General features: G+C 41.4%; 1 protein-coding gene across 1 annotated transcript in view; it reads left to right on the top strand.

The window, feature by feature from the left end:
* The window catches only part of RPS6KC1 (ribosomal protein S6 kinase C1), a 165,100-nt gene that overhangs the window by 35,026 nt on the left and 110,263 nt on the right, over positions 1–19,811 (top strand). Inside the window, exons 6-7 of the mRNA XM_073553364.1 lie at positions 14,811–14,870; positions 16,617–16,979. Of these exons, the coding sequence (XP_073409465.1) occupies positions 14,811–14,870; positions 16,617–16,979 (423 nt within the window). The remainder of the gene's footprint in view (positions 1–14,810; positions 14,871–16,616; positions 16,980–19,811) is intronic.

The following is a 19,811-nucleotide window of genomic DNA, read 5'->3' as shown; positions in this document are numbered from 1 at the left end:
ATATAGTACTAATTTCACTGTGGATATTGACACCATATTACCTTCTGCTATCTTCTTCACAAGGTCTTTTGCTTTTGTCCTTGGGTTGATATGCACATGTCAGACCAAAGCACGTTCATATCTGGGACACAGAACCAGTCTCCTTCCTTAGCGGTATGATGGCTGGACATTCCCTTCTTGTTTGTACTTAAATGTAATTGTTTGTACAGATGAACAAGGAACCTTCAGGTATCTTGAAATTGTACCCAAGGATGAGCCAAACTTGTGCAAGTCCACAATTCTCTTCCTGATATCTTGGTTGATTTATTTAGACTTTCCCATTCTGAAGGAGTGAATGGCTAATGAAATCAATTTTTAACCTTACGTAAGCTAGTAATATATGTGGTGTGGCAAGATGGCATCTACATCCTGGAACTATGCCTTGGAATCCTTGGAATGTGAGGTGGATACACGGAAGACCATATGTGGAATAGACCTAGCACAGACTGATACAATGTGCAACACCCTCTTCCTGCCTGCTACATGATCTTTTGTTTTATACTAATGAAGTTCAGTTCTGTGCCAGCTCTCGTCGAGAGAGGAGCGCACATCTGACCCTGCGTCCGATGTCTTTCTTCTATGCATGCACTTGGCTCATATTTATCAGGTCACGGGCAGACGATCACTAAGATCTCACTTTAAGAGATCACCCCCAACACCATGATACTACACAAAGAAGCAGTGTGTTTCAGGTGTGCATTAAAATACATCCACAGGTGTGTCTAATTATCTCAGATCTAATTGACCTAAAAATATATAGAATATATATTATACACACACTTACGTGTGTGTGTGTGTGGTATATTTTTATTAAATACAGTGTTGTGTTGTTGGCCTGCATCACTTTTATGCTTATATTTCCTCTTTGCGTTCTCATTTTCACAGCTTAACCTTATAAAAATATTTTCTTGCTTCAAATATCATGTATTAAAAAAAGATCATAAAAAAAAAAAGGTTGACTAGCACATAATGCACTCCTTTCCTTTGTGGGGAATGTTGCAGTCATGTACCATTTGTAGTATTATTTTCCCTTGTTTTTGTCTGTTTTCCGTCTCCTGGATAAGTCCCTCTTTCTTTCAGTGCCTTCTTTGCTTGCTCACCTGTAACACAATAATAATTGTTAGTTTCTTCTGTCTCGGCGTTGGAGGCTGAACAGGGAGCGGCGCTGCCAGGAGCGGGCGCCAGAAGTGTGCATTCATGAGCACATCTGAAGGATGGCTGCCGCACTTACCATGTGAAAGGCTTTTCTGTAATCATGTAAGATGCCTGCGAGACAATCTCTCCTTCTGACAGAGGTCGATACTGATGCATATTCATTTTTTTTTTTTTTTTTTTTTTTTCCCCCCTGCACTTACATTTTAAATTGCCTGACAAGCATTTACAAGGGGAATGTTAAGTTCATATTATGACACCTTACATGGGGCGCTGCCTGGACTGTGCATTTTTTTTTTTCTTTTTAATTTCAATTAGCTCAAAAGAGTCTGATAAGACACGTGGTGTTGTTTTTTCTTAAAAAAAAAAAAAAAAAAAAATTGCCTATTCTTACTGTTCAATAGCAGATGATCATTACCTATGCTGCATAAAAATTGTGTATATTTCAATATTAGATGACTTTTTCGCGTATTTGCATAATTACGTAAATTGATTACACAAGGAAAAGTTTTGTCTCTAGTTCTGACAAATCCACTATTCCCCATATGAAAATGTTATTTTTAGTTGTTTTGATTTATCATTTTTTATTGCTACAATGTTGGATATTTTTTTTTTTTTTATGCAGGAGGTCTAAAAAATGAGCACCATAAATTCTTATATAAATATAATGTATATATTTTTATTAACTAATTTTTATTTATTTGGAAGGCTGGGAGCATACATATTCTATGACATTAGAAGGCAAGTAGCTTCAATATTGATGAAAGTTTCTGACGGTCAGCATAATAACAATGATCAATTGAGAAGACTATAAAGAACCAAATGAACAGAAAATTGAGAATGAATTTAAAAATTAAACCCAAATTTAAAAAAACCCTCAAATCTGTAATGCCTTTATTCTAAACGTTAATATGTTAAAAGTGGGGCACTGATCTTACAATAAACACAAACGCTCACAAAATAGACGCTAGAACCAAAATGTTATGTTTGAGGCAGGGCCAGCCGTCACCACCAGGAGCACTCGGTCAATGAATGGGGGGGGACCCACTTGCCATTGGAGACACCGGCACGCTATGGGGCCTGTGAGTTGGGGGAGCCCAGTGCCAGCGCTGACATCACTCCCTCTTCTCAACTTCTCAAATACTCACCTCTTCCCGTTCCCTGCAGCTCCAGTATATTAGAGGTCTTCTGTCTGTGACATCTCAGGGCAGAGGACGCAATAACAGCGCTACACTGTACCCTCTGTCAAGCATGCTGGGAGTCAGAAGACGCTGAGGAGACTGGAGCTGTGGGGAGTTTGTGTGTATACGCCACCATGGACTCAGATCCTGCAGTGCCAGACGTGTCCCACTGCTTAAGCCTGTACATGTCCGGGCCCGACTGAAGTTTGCTAGAGAGCATTTGGATGATCCAGAGGAGTTTTGAGAGAATGTCCTATGGGCTGATGAAACCAAACTGGAACTGTTTGGTAGAAACACAACTTGTCGTGTTTGGAGGAAAAAGAATACTGAGTTGCATCCATCAAACACCATACCTACTGTAAAGCATGGTGGTGGAAACTTCATGCTTTGGGGCTGTTTCTCTGCAAAGGGGCCAGGACGACTGATCCGGGTACATGAAAGAATGAATGGGGCCATGTATCGTGAGATTTTGAGTGCAAACCTCCTTCCATCAGCAAGGGCATTGAATATGAAACGTGGCTGGGTCTTTCAACATGACAATGATCCAAAGCACACCGCCAGGGCAACGAAGGAGTGGCTTCGTAAGAAGCATTTCAAGGTCCTGCCTAGCCAGTCTCCAGATCTCAACCCTATAGAAAACCTTTGGAGGGAGTTGAAAGTCCGTGTTGCCAAGCGAAAAGCCAAAAACATCACTGCTCTAGAGGAGATCTGCATGGAGGAATGGGCCAACATACCAACAACAGTGTGTGGCAACCTTATGAAGACTTACAGAAAACGTTTGACCTCTGTCATTGCCAACAAAGGATATATCACAAAGTATTGAGATGAAATTTTGTTTCTGACCAAATACTTATTTTCCACCATAATATGCAAATAAAATGAAAAACATGTACAGGCTTAAGCAGTGGGACACGTCTGGCACTGCAGGATCTGAGTCCATGGTGGCGTAGTGTGTTACTTATGGTAGGCCTTGTTACATTGGTCCCAGCTCTCTGCAGTTCATTCACTAGGTCCCCCCGCGTGGTTCTGGGATTTTTGCTCACCGTTCTTGTGATCATTCTGACCCCACGGGGTGGGATTTTGCGTGGAGCACCAGATCGAGGAAGATTATCAGTGGTCTTGTATGTCTTCCATTTTCTAATTATTGCTCCCACAGTTGATTTCTTCACTCCAAGCTGGTTGGCTATTGCAGATTCAGTCTTCCCAGCCTGGTGCAGGGCTACAATTTTGTTTCTGGTGTCCTTTGACAGCTCTTTGGTCTTCACCATAGTGGAGTTTGGAGTCAGACTGTTTGAGGGTGTGCACAGGTGTCTTTTTATACTGATAACAAGTTTAAACAGGTGCCATTATTACAGGTAATGAGTGGAGGAAAGAGGAGACTCTTAAAGAAGAAGTTACAGGTCTGTGAGAGCCAGAAATTTTGATTGCTTGTTTCTGACCAAATACTTATTTTCCACCATAATATGCAAATAAAATGAAAAAAAAAAACAGACAATGTGATTTTCTGGATTTTTTTTCTCAGTTTGTCTCCCATAGTTGAGGTCTACCTATGATGTAAATTACAGACGCCTCTCATCTTTTTAAGTGGTGGAACTTGCACTATTGCTGACTGACTAAATACTTTTTTGCCCCACTGTATATGTGTGTATCCATTATATGCTGTGTGGAGCAATATATGGGGGCTATTATACGGCATGGAGCACTATGTGGGGCTCATTCTGTATGGAGCATTATGTGGGGGCCAATATTCTGTATGGTGCATTATATGGGACCATAATATACTGTATGGAGCAAAATACTGGGCTACTATACTGTACAGAGCACTGTGTTGGTCCATTATACTGTATAGAGCAATATATGGGACCACTATGCCGTATGGACCACTATGTGGGGCTCGTTTTACTGTATTGAGCAATATATGGGGCTCACGATACTGTATAAAGTAATATATGGGGCCATTATAATATATGGAGCAATATATGGGGTAAATACTGTATGGAGCACCATGCGGTGCCCATAATTCTGTTTGGAGGACTACTGTATGAGGTATATAATACTATATGAAGGACTATACTGTCCGGTCTAAAATGGAAAGTCTGCAGTCACTCTGTGTGACAATAGACTTTTGCATCCCCCTGCGGGGCACTGCGAGGATTCTCCGGTTTCAGAGCTATTTGTAAAGTTTAAAATGGATATCACTCATGTAATGTAAGAAGTGAAATGTTTGGCATTGTACTACACCTACATTTCTTATCTGCATCATGAATCGTGCCGTCAAAAAGGACCTGTTTTTTATATCTCTTTTTTGTTATATTTATTTTTTTAAATGTTTTCCCTGTGTGTGTATGTATGTGTATGTGTGTGTATGTATGTATGTGTGTGTGTATATATATATATATATATATATATATATATATATATATATATATATATATATTATACACAGTATATGTGTATATGTTTGTTTGTGTGTGTGTGTGTGTGTATATATATATTATATACACACATGTATATAATATGTTTGTGTGTGTGTGTGTGTGTATATATATATATATTATATACACACATGTAAGTATATATATATTATATATATATATAATTACATTTGTTACAATTTTCACACTGGCCACTGAAGCTTTTTCAGACTTCCTGACCCTTCAGGAAGAGTTTTCAGCAGTTCCCCTATGGGATGCAGAATTACAGTGACTGATAACACCCCTATATAGTAGATAACACAGGATCCACCAGCCACAGTAGGTGATATCACAGCTCACCTCCTCTCCCTCCCTTCACATTGAGCTTTGGACATGCTGCTTAGGTGCTTCAGTATAAAAGCTAGTCAGTCTGTTCATTGCTGCTAATGTAAATCTGGATTTTTTTTTTTTATTTTTTATTTTTTTAAACGGAAACTAGTTTATAAAATCCCCGGCAGAGATTGTGAAAATTGCAAAATTTCTATTTTTTTATATTTAATAAAGAATCTGATATGGAGAGAAAAAATGTGCCAAAATAAATACATTTAACAGTTAAACGTAATTGAAACATTAGGTCATTCTCTGATTTATACATTCCCTTTTAATTAAATGGTATACGGTAAAACAGGAATTTGGGGTAGAATTATTTACTCAGTATATCAGGTGTAGTTTTTAGTGAAATATTTTTTTTTGAAGTCATTACGAAATTCTTAATTTTTAAAAAAAACAAAAAACACTTTTTGGCTCCAGTAGGTACGGTAAGTAAGTCAAATTAAAAAAAAAAAAAAAAAAAAAAGCTTCAGGCTGTGTGCCCACGATGCGATTTTTAAGCGTTTTTGCCGCAATTTTCGGCGCGAAAACGTTTAAAAATTCTCTACAGAACGCCCCCCATGCATTCCGCACATGCTGTGCTAATGCTGCGCTTTTTTCTGCGGCGGAATCGCATCGTGGGAAAAATTACAGCATGCTCATTCTTTTGTGCGGAATCGCAAAGAATTGCCGCGATTCCGCACCCATAGGAATGCATGAGAATCGCTTACTTCCCTCATGTGGCCATGCCCACCATGCGGGAAGTTAAGCGTCTCATGTGCGGTTGGTACCCACGGTGTGGAGGAGAGGAGACTGTCCTCCACGCCCTGGGTACCATACCCCTGTAAAAAAAAAGAATAAAAAATAAAAAATCGGGGTATATTCACCTTCTGACGTCCCGCGCTGCATTCCCGGCCTCAGCGTTCCCAGTAATGCCTTGCGGCACGGTCCTGTAATGACGTAGTCTCGCGTGACTCTAGCGGTCTCGTGAGATCACTATAGCAACGCGAGACTACGTCATCACAGGTCTCGCAAGGCATCGCTGGGAACGCTGAGGCCCGGGATGGCAGCGCGGGATGTCGGAAGGTAAATATACCCCGTTTTTTTTTTTGTTTTTTTTTTTTTTAATTTTTTTTTTCATTCTTTCTTTTACTATTGATGCCGCATAGGCAGCCTCAATAGTAAAAACCTGGTCACACTCGTCAAACACTATGTTTGACGAGTGTGACCAACCTGTCAATCACTTTCCAAGCGATTCTTCAAATCGCTTGGAAAGTGCTTGAATATCGCACGCGAAAATTGCAAAACAAAATCGCGCGGGGAAAAATGCACGATTTCTGGGAAGGAATCTGGTTTTCAGTGTCTGGATTTAAACGCTACATGGGCACATAGCCTTAAGGTGTGGGTTTTTTTTTTTTTTTTTTTAATGTTACTCTCCATACGATACTTTGAGAACCTTCATCTTTTTATTTTCTTTAAGTCACTGAGTATTTGCATGTGTTTGGAAACCATTCTAAGTAATTATCACTTACAAAAGACTTTTTGTTCTTTCCTCTTCTTTATTTGATAAAGAACAATTAAACCTCTCTAGATCAGAAAGTGGAAACTTGCCAATGAAATGCCAAGTTTTTATTTTCATCAATATGTGAATGTATGTAACTATGTGTGAATATGAAAATGTACAGTGGGTGCGGAAAGTATTCAGACCCCTTGAAATTTTTCCCTCTGTTTCATTACAGCCATTTGGTAAATTCAAAAAAAGTTCATTTTTTTCCTCATTAATGTACACCTGCACCCCATGTTGACTGGAAAAAAAAAAAAAGAAATGTAGAAATTTTTGCAAATTTATTAAAAAAAAACAAACAAATATTACATGGTCATAAGTATTCAGACCCTTTGCTCAGACACTCATATTTAAGTCACATGCTGTCCATTTCCTTGTGATCCTCCTTGAGATTGTTCTACTCCTTCATTGGAGTCCAGCTGTGTTTAATTAAACTGTGTGCCTTTACAAATCAAGTCCTGTCTATATAAGACCTCACAGTGCATGCTGAAAACAGCCCCAAAGCATTACTCTGCCTCCACCATGCTTAATTATGGGTATGGTGTTCTTTAGTGATGCAGAGTGTTGGCTTGCGCCAAACATATCTTTTGGAATTATCGCCAAAAAAAATCCACATTGGTCTAATCAGACATAACACATTTTCCCACTTGTTTTTGGCAGATTTGATGTTGGTTTTGGCAAAACCTAGGCGGGCTTTGATATTTTTCTTTGTAAGAAAAGGCTTCCATCTTGCCACCCTACCCCAGAGGCCAGACATATGAAGAAGATAGGGGAGTGTACATGCAGTATACAACCAGTACTTGCCAGAAATTCCTGCAGCTTCTTTAATGTTTCTGTAGGACTCTTAGCCTCCCAAATCAATTTTCTTCTTACTTTTCACCAATTTTTGAGGGACGTCCAATTCCAGCTAATATCACAGTGGTGCCAAATTTAAACCACTTCCTGATGACATGTTCAGTGTCCTTGGTGTATCTAATGCCTTGGAAATATTTTTGTACTCTTCTCCTGGCTGATAACTTTCAACAATGAGATCCCTTTGCTGTGTTCTAAGCTGTTTATAGATCATGGCTTTTGTTGTAAAACTTTGCCTCTCAAGTTGATTTACCCCCTTAACGACCGCCGACACGCCTTTTAACGGCGGTAATTAAGGTTACTTAAACCACAGCGCAGTGAATTCACGGCGCTGTGGAGTAAGTAAATAGTGCCCCCCCAGTGTTCGATTTTCTCCGGGGTCTTGGCTGCAGGGGGTAGCCGAGACCCCAGAGAACATGAATTGCGATCGCCGTTATTAACCCTATAACGGCGATCTGCAAAAAAAAAGCTGATTTTGCATTTAAATTCTCTCCTCTGATGTGATCGCACATCAGAGGAGAGAGAAATAGGGTCCCCGATTTACCCCCCCCCCCCCCCTGTACCTCGCCGTGCTCCAGGGTCCTCTCCCGGGGGGTGCCGCCATCTTGGATCCGGAGAAAATGGTGGGCGCAAGCGCAGTGCGCCTGCTGGGAATCTGCAGGCTCCGGCTGGCAGATTCTATTCATTCATTTTGATCACTATGATAAACTATCATAGTGATCAAAATAAAAAAAATAGTAAATACCCCCCCCCCCTCCCCCGTTTATCGCCCACCTTAGTTAGGCAAGCATAATAAAATAAAGAAAATATTTTTTTTTCCATTAGGGTTAGGACTAGGGTTAGGGCTCGGGCTAGGGTTAGAATTAGGGTAGGGCAAATTAGGATTAGGGGTTAGGGTTAGGGTTGGGATTTGGGTTAGGGGTGTGTTGGGGTTAGGGTTGGAGCAATAATTGAGGGGTTTCCACTATTTACCAACTTTAGGGGTCTAAAAATTGGGGGCTAAAAAATCACTTTTGTGGAAATAAAAAAGACTTTTTTTATTTTCACGCCCGGGCGTTATAAACTTCTGTGAAGCACTTGCGGATTCAAAGTGCTCACCACACATCTAGATAAGCTCCTTGGGGGGGGTCTAGTTTCCAAAATGGGGTCACTTGTGGGGGGTTTCCGCTGTTTAGGCACATCAGGGGCTCTGCTCTGCAAACGCAGCATGACGCCCGCAGACCATTCCATCAAAGTCTGGATTCCAAAATGGCACTCCTTCCCTTCCAAGCTCTCCCATGCACCCAAACAGTGGTTCCCCCCCACATATGGGGTATCAGCGTACTCAGGACAAAATGCACAAAAACTTTTGTGGTCCAATTTCTCCTGTTAGCCTTGTGAAAATAAAAAATAGCAGGCTAAAAAAATCATTTTTGAGGAAAAAAAATTATTTTTAATTTTCACGGCTCTACGTTATAAACTTCTGTGAAGCACTTGAAGGTTCAAAGTGCTCACCACACATCTAGATAAGTTCTTTAAGGGGTCTAATTTCCAAAATGGGGTCACTTGTTGGGGGTTTCCACTGTTTAGGAATATTAGGGGCTCTCCGAACGCAACATGGCATCCGATCTCAATTCCAGCCAATTCTGTGTCGAAAAAGTCAAACGGCTCCTTCCCTTGCAAGCTCTGCCGTGCGCTGAAAAAGTGGTTTACCCCCACATATGGGGTATTGGCGTATTCGGGAGAAATTGCACAACAAATTTTGTGGTTCATTTTCTCTTTTACCACTTGTGAAAATAAAAAAAATTGGTTCTGAAGTAAATTTTTTGCAAAAAAAGTTAAATGTTAATTTTTTCCTTCCACATTGCTTTAGTTCCTGTGAAGCAAGTAAAGGGTTAATAAACTTCTTGAATGTGGTTTTGAGCACCTTGAGGGGTCTAGTTTTTAGAACGGTGTCATTTTTGGGTATTTTCTGTCAGGTACACCCCTCAAAATGACTTTAAATATGATGTGGTCCCTAAAATAAATAATTTTGTAAATTTTGTTGTAAAAATGAGTAATCGCTGGTCAACTTTTAACCCTTATAACTTCCTAACCAAAAAAGATTTTGCTTCCAAAATTGTGGTGATGTAAAGGAGACATGTGGGAAATGTTATTTATTAAGAAATTTGTGTGACATATCTCTCTGATTTAAGGGCATAAAGATTTAAAATTGCAAAATTTTCAAAATTTTCGCCATATTTCCGTTTTTTTCATAAATAAACACAAGACATATCGAATAAATTTTACCACTAACATGAAGTATAATATGTCACGAAAAAACAATCTCAGAATCAGAGGGATCCGTTAATGCTTTCCAGAGTTATAACCTCATAAAGTGACAGTGGTCAGAATTGTAAAAATTGGCCAGGTCATTAGGCTGGGTTCACACGTAGCGGAACTCTCGCGGAAATTACCGCGAGAATTCTGGAATTCCATTCCGCGGGAAAACCACATTTTAAATTCCCGCGATGTTCCCGCGGAAAAACTAGCATTTTGCAAGCGTAATTAGCTTGTAGAATTGCTAGCGTTTTCCACATGATCTGTAGCATCGCTTGGAGAACTGAGTGACTGGTTGGTCACATTCGTCAAACATAGTGTTTGATGAGTGTGACCAACTTTTTATTATTGAGGCTGCCTATGCGGCCTCAATAGTAAAAGAATGTAAAAAATAATAAAAAAAAATATTATTGTTCTTACCTTCCGACATCCCGTGCAGCCTTCCCGCCTCTCTCCACGCTCCCGGTCCCAGTAATCCTTTGTGACAATTACCGCGATGACGTCCGTTCTCGCGGGATCGCGACGTCTCGCGGTCATTCGCGATGACCGCGAGAACGGACGTCATCGCTCGCAAAGGCGGGAGCGTGGAGAGAGGCGGGAAGGCTGCGTGGGACGTCGGAAGGTGAGAATAACAATATTTTTTATTTTAAATTCTATTTTTTACAGGGATATGGTACCCAAAGCCCGGAGGACAGTCTCCTCTCCTCCGGACCGTGGGTACCATCCGCAAATGTTCTGCTTACTTTTCACATGGTGTGCACAGCCAAATGCGGAAAGTAAGCAGAACAATGCATTCCTATGGGTGCGGGATCACCGCGATTCCGCGAAATTAATGAGCATGCTGTGTTTTTTACTGCGAAGCAATTCCGCCGCGGTAAAAAACGCAGAATTAGCACAGCATTGCGGAATCCCATAGGAATGCATGGGATGCTTATTTTTCACGTTTTTGCAGCAAAATCGCACGGTTAAAACCGCCGCGGAAACGCGAAAAAAAGCCACGTGTCAACTCAGCCTTAAGCTGCAAACTGGCTCTGTCACTAAGGGGTTAAGTTTTTGCTCGATGAATTTTAACAGGCTGTGGGTGACATTAAGGCTATGTGCCCACGTAGCGTTTTAAACCGGACACTCAAAACCGGACTCCTTCCCAGAAAACGCACGTTCTTTCAGCGCGATTTTACCGCGATTTTCGCGTGTGAAATTCAAGCAATTTGAAGCATCGCTTGGAAAGTGATTGACTGGTTGGTCACACTCGTCATACATAGTGTTTGACAAGTGTGAGCAGCTTTTTACTATTCAGGCCGCCTATGCGGCCTCAATAGTGAAAGAATGTTAAAAATGATAAAAAAAAATAAAAAATCGGAGTATATTTACCTTCCGACGTCCCGCGCAGCCTCAGCGACGCTCCCGTTCCCAGCGATGCCTTGCGAGACCTGTGATGACGTTGGTCTCGCGTTGCTATAGTGATCTCGCGAGACCACTAGAGTAACGCGAGACTACGTCATCACAGGTCCTTGCCGCAAGGCATTACTGGGAACGCTGAGGCCGGGAATGCAGCGCGGGACGCCGGAAGGTAAATATACCCCGATTTTTTTTTTTTTTTTTTTTTTTTTTTTTTTTTTTTTTTTATTCTTGTTTTTTACAGGGGTATGGTGCCCAGGGCCTGGAGGACAGTCTCCTCTCCTCCACACCGTGGGTACCAACCGCACATGGGACGCTTAACTTCCCGCATGGTGGGCATAGCCACATGCGGGAAGTAAGCGATTCTCATGCATTCCTATGGGTGCGGAAACGCGGCAATTCTTTGCGATTCTGCAAAAAAAAATGAGCATGCTGCGATTTTTTTTTTTTTTTCCACGATGCGATTCCGCCGCAGAAAAAAGCGCAGCATTAGCACAGCATGTGCGGAATACCATAGGAATGCATGGGGGGCGTTCTGTACAAGATTTTTAAACGTTTTTGTGCCGAAAATCGCGGCAAGAAACACTTAAAAATCGCATGGAAAAAATTCTGAAATTTTGCTTGGTATGATTTTTGCATTACAAAAACCTGGCATTTTAACAGGGTTGTGTAGATTTTTTTTTTTTTTTTTTTTTTTTTTGTTAATAAAGATGGCATCACCCCAAATAAAGTGTACAAAAAAGTGGGGGTACTTTTTTTTTCTGGAACCAAAATCTAACATCTGAGATTAATTAGTCAATAAAATACCCCAAACACCCCCCCAAAAAAAAATCTTTTTGTACACTTCACTTGGAATGCTGCCGACTCTTTTAAAGTGAGGAAGGTTGAGGTAATCCATGTCTGTTGATGAAGTACACATGGAGGGTGCCACTTCTGCTGGTGAGGCACCGCCGTAGAGAAGAGGAAATGGGAAGGAATCCGGCACAGCTATCCGATGTTTAAAATTCTACAGGGTGGGCCATTTATATGGATACACCTAAATAACATGGGAATGGTTGGTGATATCAACTTCTTGTTTGTGACACAGTATATGGGAGGGGGGAAACTTTTCAAGATGGATGGTGACCATTTTGAAGACGGCCATTTTGGATCCAGCTTTATTTTTTCCAATGGAAGAGGGTCACGTGACACATCAAACTTATTGAGAATTTCACAAGAAAAACAATGATGCGCTTGGTTTAAATGTAACTTTATTCTTTCATAAGTTATTTACAATTTTACGACCACTTATAAATTGTGTTCAAAGTGCTGCCCATTGTGTTGGATTGTCAATGCAACCCTCTTCTCCCACTCTTGACACACTGATAGCAACGCCGCAGAAGAAATGCTAGCACAGGCTTCCAGTATCCGTTGTTTCAGATGCTGCACATCTCATATCTTCACACCATAGACAATTGCCTTCAGATGACCTCAAAGATAAAAGTCTAATGGGGTCAGATCGGGAGACCTTGGTGGCCATTAAACTGGCCCATGACGACCAATCCACTCTCCAGGAAACTGTTCATGTAGGAATGCTCAGACCTGACACCCATAATTGATGGTATGGTGTGGTATATCTGGTACAAAGATAGTGGGGCCATTCTTCATCAATGGAAACCTCAATGCCACTGGATATCTGAAATTGCTCCATGATGATGTGTTGCCCTCTTTATGCACTGAAGATGGCACGTTCCCTGAGTTTTTCCAGCAAGATGGTGCACCACCACATTATGGGTGTCAGGTCTGAGCATTCCTACAAGGAATCTGACCCCCCTTAGACTAGCATTTCTTCTGCGGTGTTGCTATCAGTGTGTCAAGAGTAGAAGAAGAGGGTTGCACTGACAATCCAACACAATGGGCAGCACTTTGAACACATTTTATAAGTGGTCATAAACTTGTAAAAAACTCAAGAAAGAGTAAAGTTACGTTAAAATCGAACACACCATTGTTTTTCTTGTGAAATTTCTCAATAAGTTTGATGTGTCACATGATCCTCTCCCCATTGGAAAAAATAAAGTTGGATCCAAAATGGCCGACTTCAAAATGGCCGCCATGGTCACCACCCATCTTGAAATATTTTCCCCCTCCCATATACTAATGTGCCACAAACAGGAAGTTGATATCGCCAACCATTCCCATTTTATTTAGGTGTAGCCATATACGGTAAATGGCCCGCCCTGTAGTTTATCCACAAACAATTAAAAACAAGGATCCAAGGAAACCAAGCTAAAACCTGACGCATTTCCAGCTCGATGCAGGCATCCATGACTAAGTTCTATGACTAACGGCGCCTGAAACGCGTCAGCGTTTAGTATGGTTTTCTTGGATCCTTGTTTTTGTTTGTGAATGAACTAGAATTTTAATCGTCGGATGGTTGTGCCTGATTCCTTCCCATTTCCTCTTCAGCTCTTTTATGGCAGACCTCATTAGGTTGGTGTCCAGGGGCTTGCACGCAAGACTCCACTCAATAATAAATATATATTATTTATACTTTTATACAGTATTGTGCAATAATTTTAGGTAGGTGTGGAAAATACGCTGCAAAGTAAGAATGCTGTCAAAAATAGAAGTTTTAAAAGTTTGCATTTTATTAAAAAAAAAAAAAAAAAAAAATGACTTAAAGAGAACTCTAAATCAACTCTTTGTAGCAGAGATTTCCTGTTCCTCTACCAAATTTAAAGGGTTTGTCCACTATTCTGTGGGAAATCTGCTCTTGGTTGCTTTTTTTTGGCTTATTGGAAGAAATTGCAATTATTACTGTAAGGCTGTGTTCACACACAGCGTTTTGTTTTTTTTAGCGGTTTTGACTATAAAACCGCTAAAAATAAGCTTCCCATTAATTTCTATGCATTTTGCACTTTTTGTGCATATTGATGCGTTTTTTACCGGGGGAAAAAAAACGCATCGCGGTAAAAAACGCAGCATGCTCATTAATTTTGCGGATTTTTCAGCGTTTCTGGCTAGTTCAATGCGTTTTGAAAACGCGCCGGGAAAAAAACGCGCAGAAAACGCGAAGACAAAGGTGCGGTTTCTGGGAAGGGAGTCAGGTTTTTGAGCAGAAATGTTCTGCTACGTGTGCACTTAGCCTAATTATCATCTTGCAAAATAGGGACAAAATAACCTTGAACGTAACTTTGGAGGCTGCAGGACTTTCACTACAGGACCTGAACAAAGGCTCACTTCAAACTGCATTGCAGTACCAGATGTAGCCACTTGGAGGTAAACTATGTCCTACTGATCGATGGGGTTCCCGGTGATCACAGCCGTGCTCATTAGATGTTGTAATGTATAGATTGGTTGCCTGCAATGTCTTGCTGTAAATGCCTGGTATATATTATGGATAAAAGCCACATTGTATGAATAGAAGCTGAGCCCAGTTACATTAGATTTTGTCTGTAGCAGTAAGTGTGTATTGTGAAAATTTCTGAATATTAAAAGTAATACATTTCACTATTATGCAATTCATTATTGAACATTTTTATTTTTTTTTTTTTTTTTTTTTAGTAAGGAAGGACTCTTGTGGACTAGATGACGTGACATTTACCAGCCAGTCTGAATGTGGAGGTGAGTTATTTATTGGCACATTAGCACCTGAATTTTTATTCTTTTTTCACTACTGTGATATCCTAAACCTGTTGACTTCTTTAAAAGGGGCACTAAACTTATAAAATTCATCAAGAAATATAGTCACCCTCTTTTATCGGTCCGCCTCTTCTGCATGATTTTAAAACTGTAAGTCTTGTAGAAATCATAGAGAGAGCACAGGGCTTTATCCCTGCTGCTCAGTTCCATCATCCGTTGATGGCTTAACTAAAAGCTGGAAATCAGAGGGGTGGGGCTTTTGTTCTACTGCAGTCAGTGGATGGGGGGAGGCTCCTGCTGCAGGCAATTGTATTGCAGCCACCCATAGGACAATGAAGAAGAGGAGGAGGGGGATATGGCTTGGTTTCCTTGACACTAAGAGAAGACTTCATTATACATTTCTGTGTTAGTGGGGATGAGCTTTTTGGAATACTTTTAAAGGGAACCTATGACCTTGGGCCATTTACCTGCAGGTGTAGAGTAAATCCCAAATGTCTAATGGTCCTTAAGAAATGTAAATGTCTCCCTTATCCTGCATGGGGCAAACACAGCCTGACTTCCACCTCTGACACCTCATACACCGCCTTTTATATATGGTAATACAGAGTGCAATATGGGGGTAGGGAGTAGTGTGCATGTGTAAAGAAGGACCCTCCCCGTGGGTAGGCCCCGGAAGAAGCAGCAGTATTGGACAACCAGCCTAATGAATGGATTATTTCCCATGTAGTGGGACTTGTTCACACTTCTGACCCGTGTCCCTGGGACTAGGAAAGGACTTTATTACAGAAAACTGCTAAGTATAAAACTTTGCTGTCTTTTCATCTTTTTGTTTTTATATCTTTGTCTGTTTTCCTTTTTTTTAATGCATATTAACACCTTAATAACTGGGACATTTTATCCCTTTATTCCAAGAGCCACAACTTCTTTTATTATTTTTATTTTATTTTTCCGTCGACCTAACCATATGAGGCTGGTTCTTGCGGGACAAGTTGCACTTTTGACACCATGCATTTTATCATGTGATGTACTGGAAAGTGTGGCAAAATAGAAAAAAAAAAGCTCAATTTCTCAGTTTTTTTAGGGGGATCAAATTATTTTATATTTTAATAGATACCAAATATGTGGGGGGGGGGTTTAATGGGTGGGTGACAGATAATTTGCACTTGTATTTTAAATTTTTTTTTTTTTTTTTTTTAACTTTACTTTTTTAGTTCCCTTAGGGTACTTGAACATGCAGTCTCTTATGTTATACACATCAATGCCACAGTATTGCTGTATATAGCATGAATCACATTCTCTCCATGGGAGTATCATCAGGACATTTTACAGGGGTCCTCAGCAGACCCCTGCCCATCATGGCAGCCCAGCGATCACGTCTCGGTACCTCCAGTGGGCACATAGAACGTCTTGCCCCCATTACCGTCCTTTCGGTAAGCGGTGGCAGCGTTGAGAATGTGGACTGGTTTGGGGTACCTACTGCATTCAAGCTGTGAGATTGAGGTGTAGATTGACGTGGACCCCTTATAGTCTCCCCATCCCATGTCATGGAGGAGACTGACTGAGGGCTTGACCATGACGGACCGTTTCCTTTTTAGATGCAGATCCTACCTCTGGGACTGGCTCCAATCCTGAGAAGGTGACCCCCCCCCCCCCCCCCCAGGAATAGAGGGGTACACGGGTCTTTCCATTGACGTCTATGGGTTATTTTGTTTTTCTTCTCTTTCTCAGGTCTCTCCAGTGACAGCGACCTCATCTCTCTGACCGTGGATATAGACTCTCTGTCCGGGACAGATGATGGAATGGCTTCCAATCAGATTTCACCCAGTAAGCCGTGCTCCGTTCCTCCGTCCCCTGGTTCGGTAGCGTTGAACTTTCCAGGCTCCAGCTACGAAGGGGTTAAAACGGAGTCAGAAAAAGAGAGCCGCAGCTTGTTCACCGTCAAGCTAAAGCAGAAGCTTGGCAAATCCGATTACCTGGCGAGGGCCGGAGAGCTGATCACATTGGCCATGAAGAAGGAGACGGAGCAGGACTACGAAGCCGCGTTCGGGTTTTACAGAAAAGGTGTCGATCTCCTCCTGGAGGGGGTACAAGGTGACTGTCATGGAAGTAGCCTTACTTGCAGATTTCTTAAAGGATTATTTCAGAAATGTAAAGTTTTTGCCTAAGTTTGTATTTCAGTTTATAGATTATTTTTACAATTGGCTTTTATTACAAATTTTGCACGGCTTGATTTCTATAAGCTTTCGTTTCCCTTCACCTTTCTGTGTGCAGAATGAGTCATCTGAGACTCTGTCAGTGAACTCATTCTCAAATATATCGTGGCACTACTGAGTAGGTGCACAAAAAGAAGGTTCCCACACCAGAATAAGTAATTGAAAACATTTTTGGCACTCAACTTTTGCGATATGTGAAGGATTTTATTTGCAGTCACAAGTATTAGACGTTTCGGCTATGACAATAAGCCTTCATCAGTACACAAGACTGCTCATGTTCAAAGAATCATTGAATATTTGAATGAAGCACCACTCATAAGAAAAATATGGTCCAAAATGTCCACAAAAGATCTGGAGATCTGGGCAGAAAATTAGAAGAATGGACATCAGCATAATATCCTCAGTGTATGTGTATTATAAAGTGGAATCCCTAGAAAGGTCAATCTCACACATGGGATTAATATATTTATATCAGCTATTGGAAGGTGACCGCTTTGGTAGTGTGTGGATAGCAGTCGTTGGTGGGTGGTGGCGCTGTGTGGCCTGGAGAAACGCGGTATCCACCGCTAGTGCCGCAGCAAACTCATTCTGGCTCCTTTTATGAATTCCTCAGGTCTTATTTATGACCCCAGGCTACATGAAAGTTTTATCTAAGCTTTTGATGTGGTTTATCGTCATATATCAGAACAAGAGGAGCTAAGAAAAAAAGACAAAAAGTTATAAAGGCAGAAGTAGTTCACTGAATGATTCTCAGTTAACTCATTCTGCAGCCAGGAATGTGCAGAGAAACAGAGGCTGTAGAAGCCAAAATGTGCACTTATTTAAAAAAAAAAAAAAAAGCTCAAGGCAAACATAATTTTAGACCACAACACATGCATTTAAAGGGATTGTCCAGTCAGAAGGCTTTGATGAATAATTCTTTTAGATAAGTAGTCATCATCGTGGCTTATCCCTATGACAGGACCTTAATGTTGCATTGGTGGGGGTTCGATATCCATGACCCCCACTGATTAAATGGTATTCTCTCCAGTGGCAGCAGGGTGGAAACAATGAACACAGCTGTCCATTCACTGTGTAGTGGCCGCTGCCGTATCCTGCAGTTCAGTGTTTACACCTGGTCACTGCCAGAGCATAAAATGGGGGGGGGTTCCCGATATCAGACCCCCACCAGTGCGATTATTGTCCTTGAAGGTGTCCATATCTTTCTAAGTTATCAGTATAAAATGATGCAAAGTATTTGCTGATTGACTTACGGTAAATTAAAATTAATTCACATGATCCCTGTAAGTCAGAGGGGAATAAAAGTTGGGGTTCCCAGAGTTAGGACACGGTGCTTAAGACAGCCAGAATGCCCCTTTAAGCAAAAATATATTCAGTGTGGATAATATGTAGATGTAATCCTGTCACCTTCACTATATGGGATTAGTAGGGGGGTGTACTCACATTCTGGCACACTCCAGTCACTGCTGGCTGTGCAATCACACCGGAATATTTTGCAATCTTCTGAGAAGGGGCGTGGATATTAGTGCTGCGGGGTCTTTTCACCAACTTTGAAAATGCTCCATACATCTACACTGGCAAGATTTATTTAAAGGGGGTCTAAACTGCTATGAATACCTAGGTAAGGGATCCTTATCAAGCAAGAAAATAAGTGCTTCTTGCCCCCTATAAAGATGAAGTATTCCAGGAGTTGTGCCACTCCCATCCGCAGAACGAGCCGGCTGTTTACTCCTCAGACAACCCCTTCTCAATCTGTTTTTCTCCTGCTTCAAAAATAACACTTAAACTTACCTCTGTTGCCGGTGTCTGCGTCGCATTGGTGGTGTTGGCACTGGCATTCCCAGGGATCACATGACATTGTCACACAATCCCTGCAGCTGTTCAGCGGCCGCTTCCCTTTCATATATTTGGAGGAAGTTAGAGAGCTGCCATAGCTGTCATTTTATTCTATCTCATTTTCTCTTGATATATGTCCGGAGAGGTGGAGAGTGAAGCTATCGTTGATTGACCGCAGGGATTACGTGACATAAAAATGTCACAAGATCTCCGGGAGAGCAAATGCTGACGCTGGCACCGTAGGTGAGTAGAAGTGTTGTTATTTTACAAGGTGGAAACATAGGGTTTGGGAAAAGCTTGTCCGAGTAGTGGACACTGCAGTGTGTACTCGTTAGCTCCAATCACAGCACTGAAACCCTTTACATGGTGCTGTCAAAAATGACAGCGGCGTGTGAGGCGTTTGACAGAGGAAGATTGCTCCATCTGCGCACAATGTGTGCTGTTAAATGAACTGGCTGCATCATGCTCCAGGGAGGCTCCATTATTAACACTGGCTTGTGTAATGAATTGGCGCTATTGCTTCTGCTTAGAACCAAGCTTCTTTATCCCAGAGCTGCCCATAGGCATGTGCCTGCGGTGCCTAAATAAAAATCCGGTTTCCGTTATCCTCACGTCAGCATCCGATAACCGTTTGTTTTGTTGGGCGGTTGTCCTGCCCCCTCCAATTTGTTCAGTGAGGGGCTTAATTAGCACAAATGGATACAACCAATGGTCTCCATATGGGGCATTAGTCCATGTGTTGTACATAACGCTCCGGGTTACAGCAATCCGGCGTCTCGCTGTATATCCCAGCACCCACTCCCGTCTGCACCCTAATGTATTCACACCGCACGGATTATTTACATTCTGCATCAAAACAGATATTTGCCTCCCT

Source organism: Dendrobates tinctorius, unplaced genomic scaffold (assembly GCF_039654945.1).
Source record: "Dendrobates tinctorius isolate UK_male_01 unplaced genomic scaffold, ASM3965494v1 ptg000201l, whole genome shotgun sequence".
NCBI lineage: Eukaryota > Metazoa > Chordata > Amphibia > Anura > Dendrobatidae > Dendrobates > Dendrobates tinctorius.
Note: the sequence above shows the minus strand (reverse complement) of the source record. Positions and strands in the feature narration are given on the sequence as shown.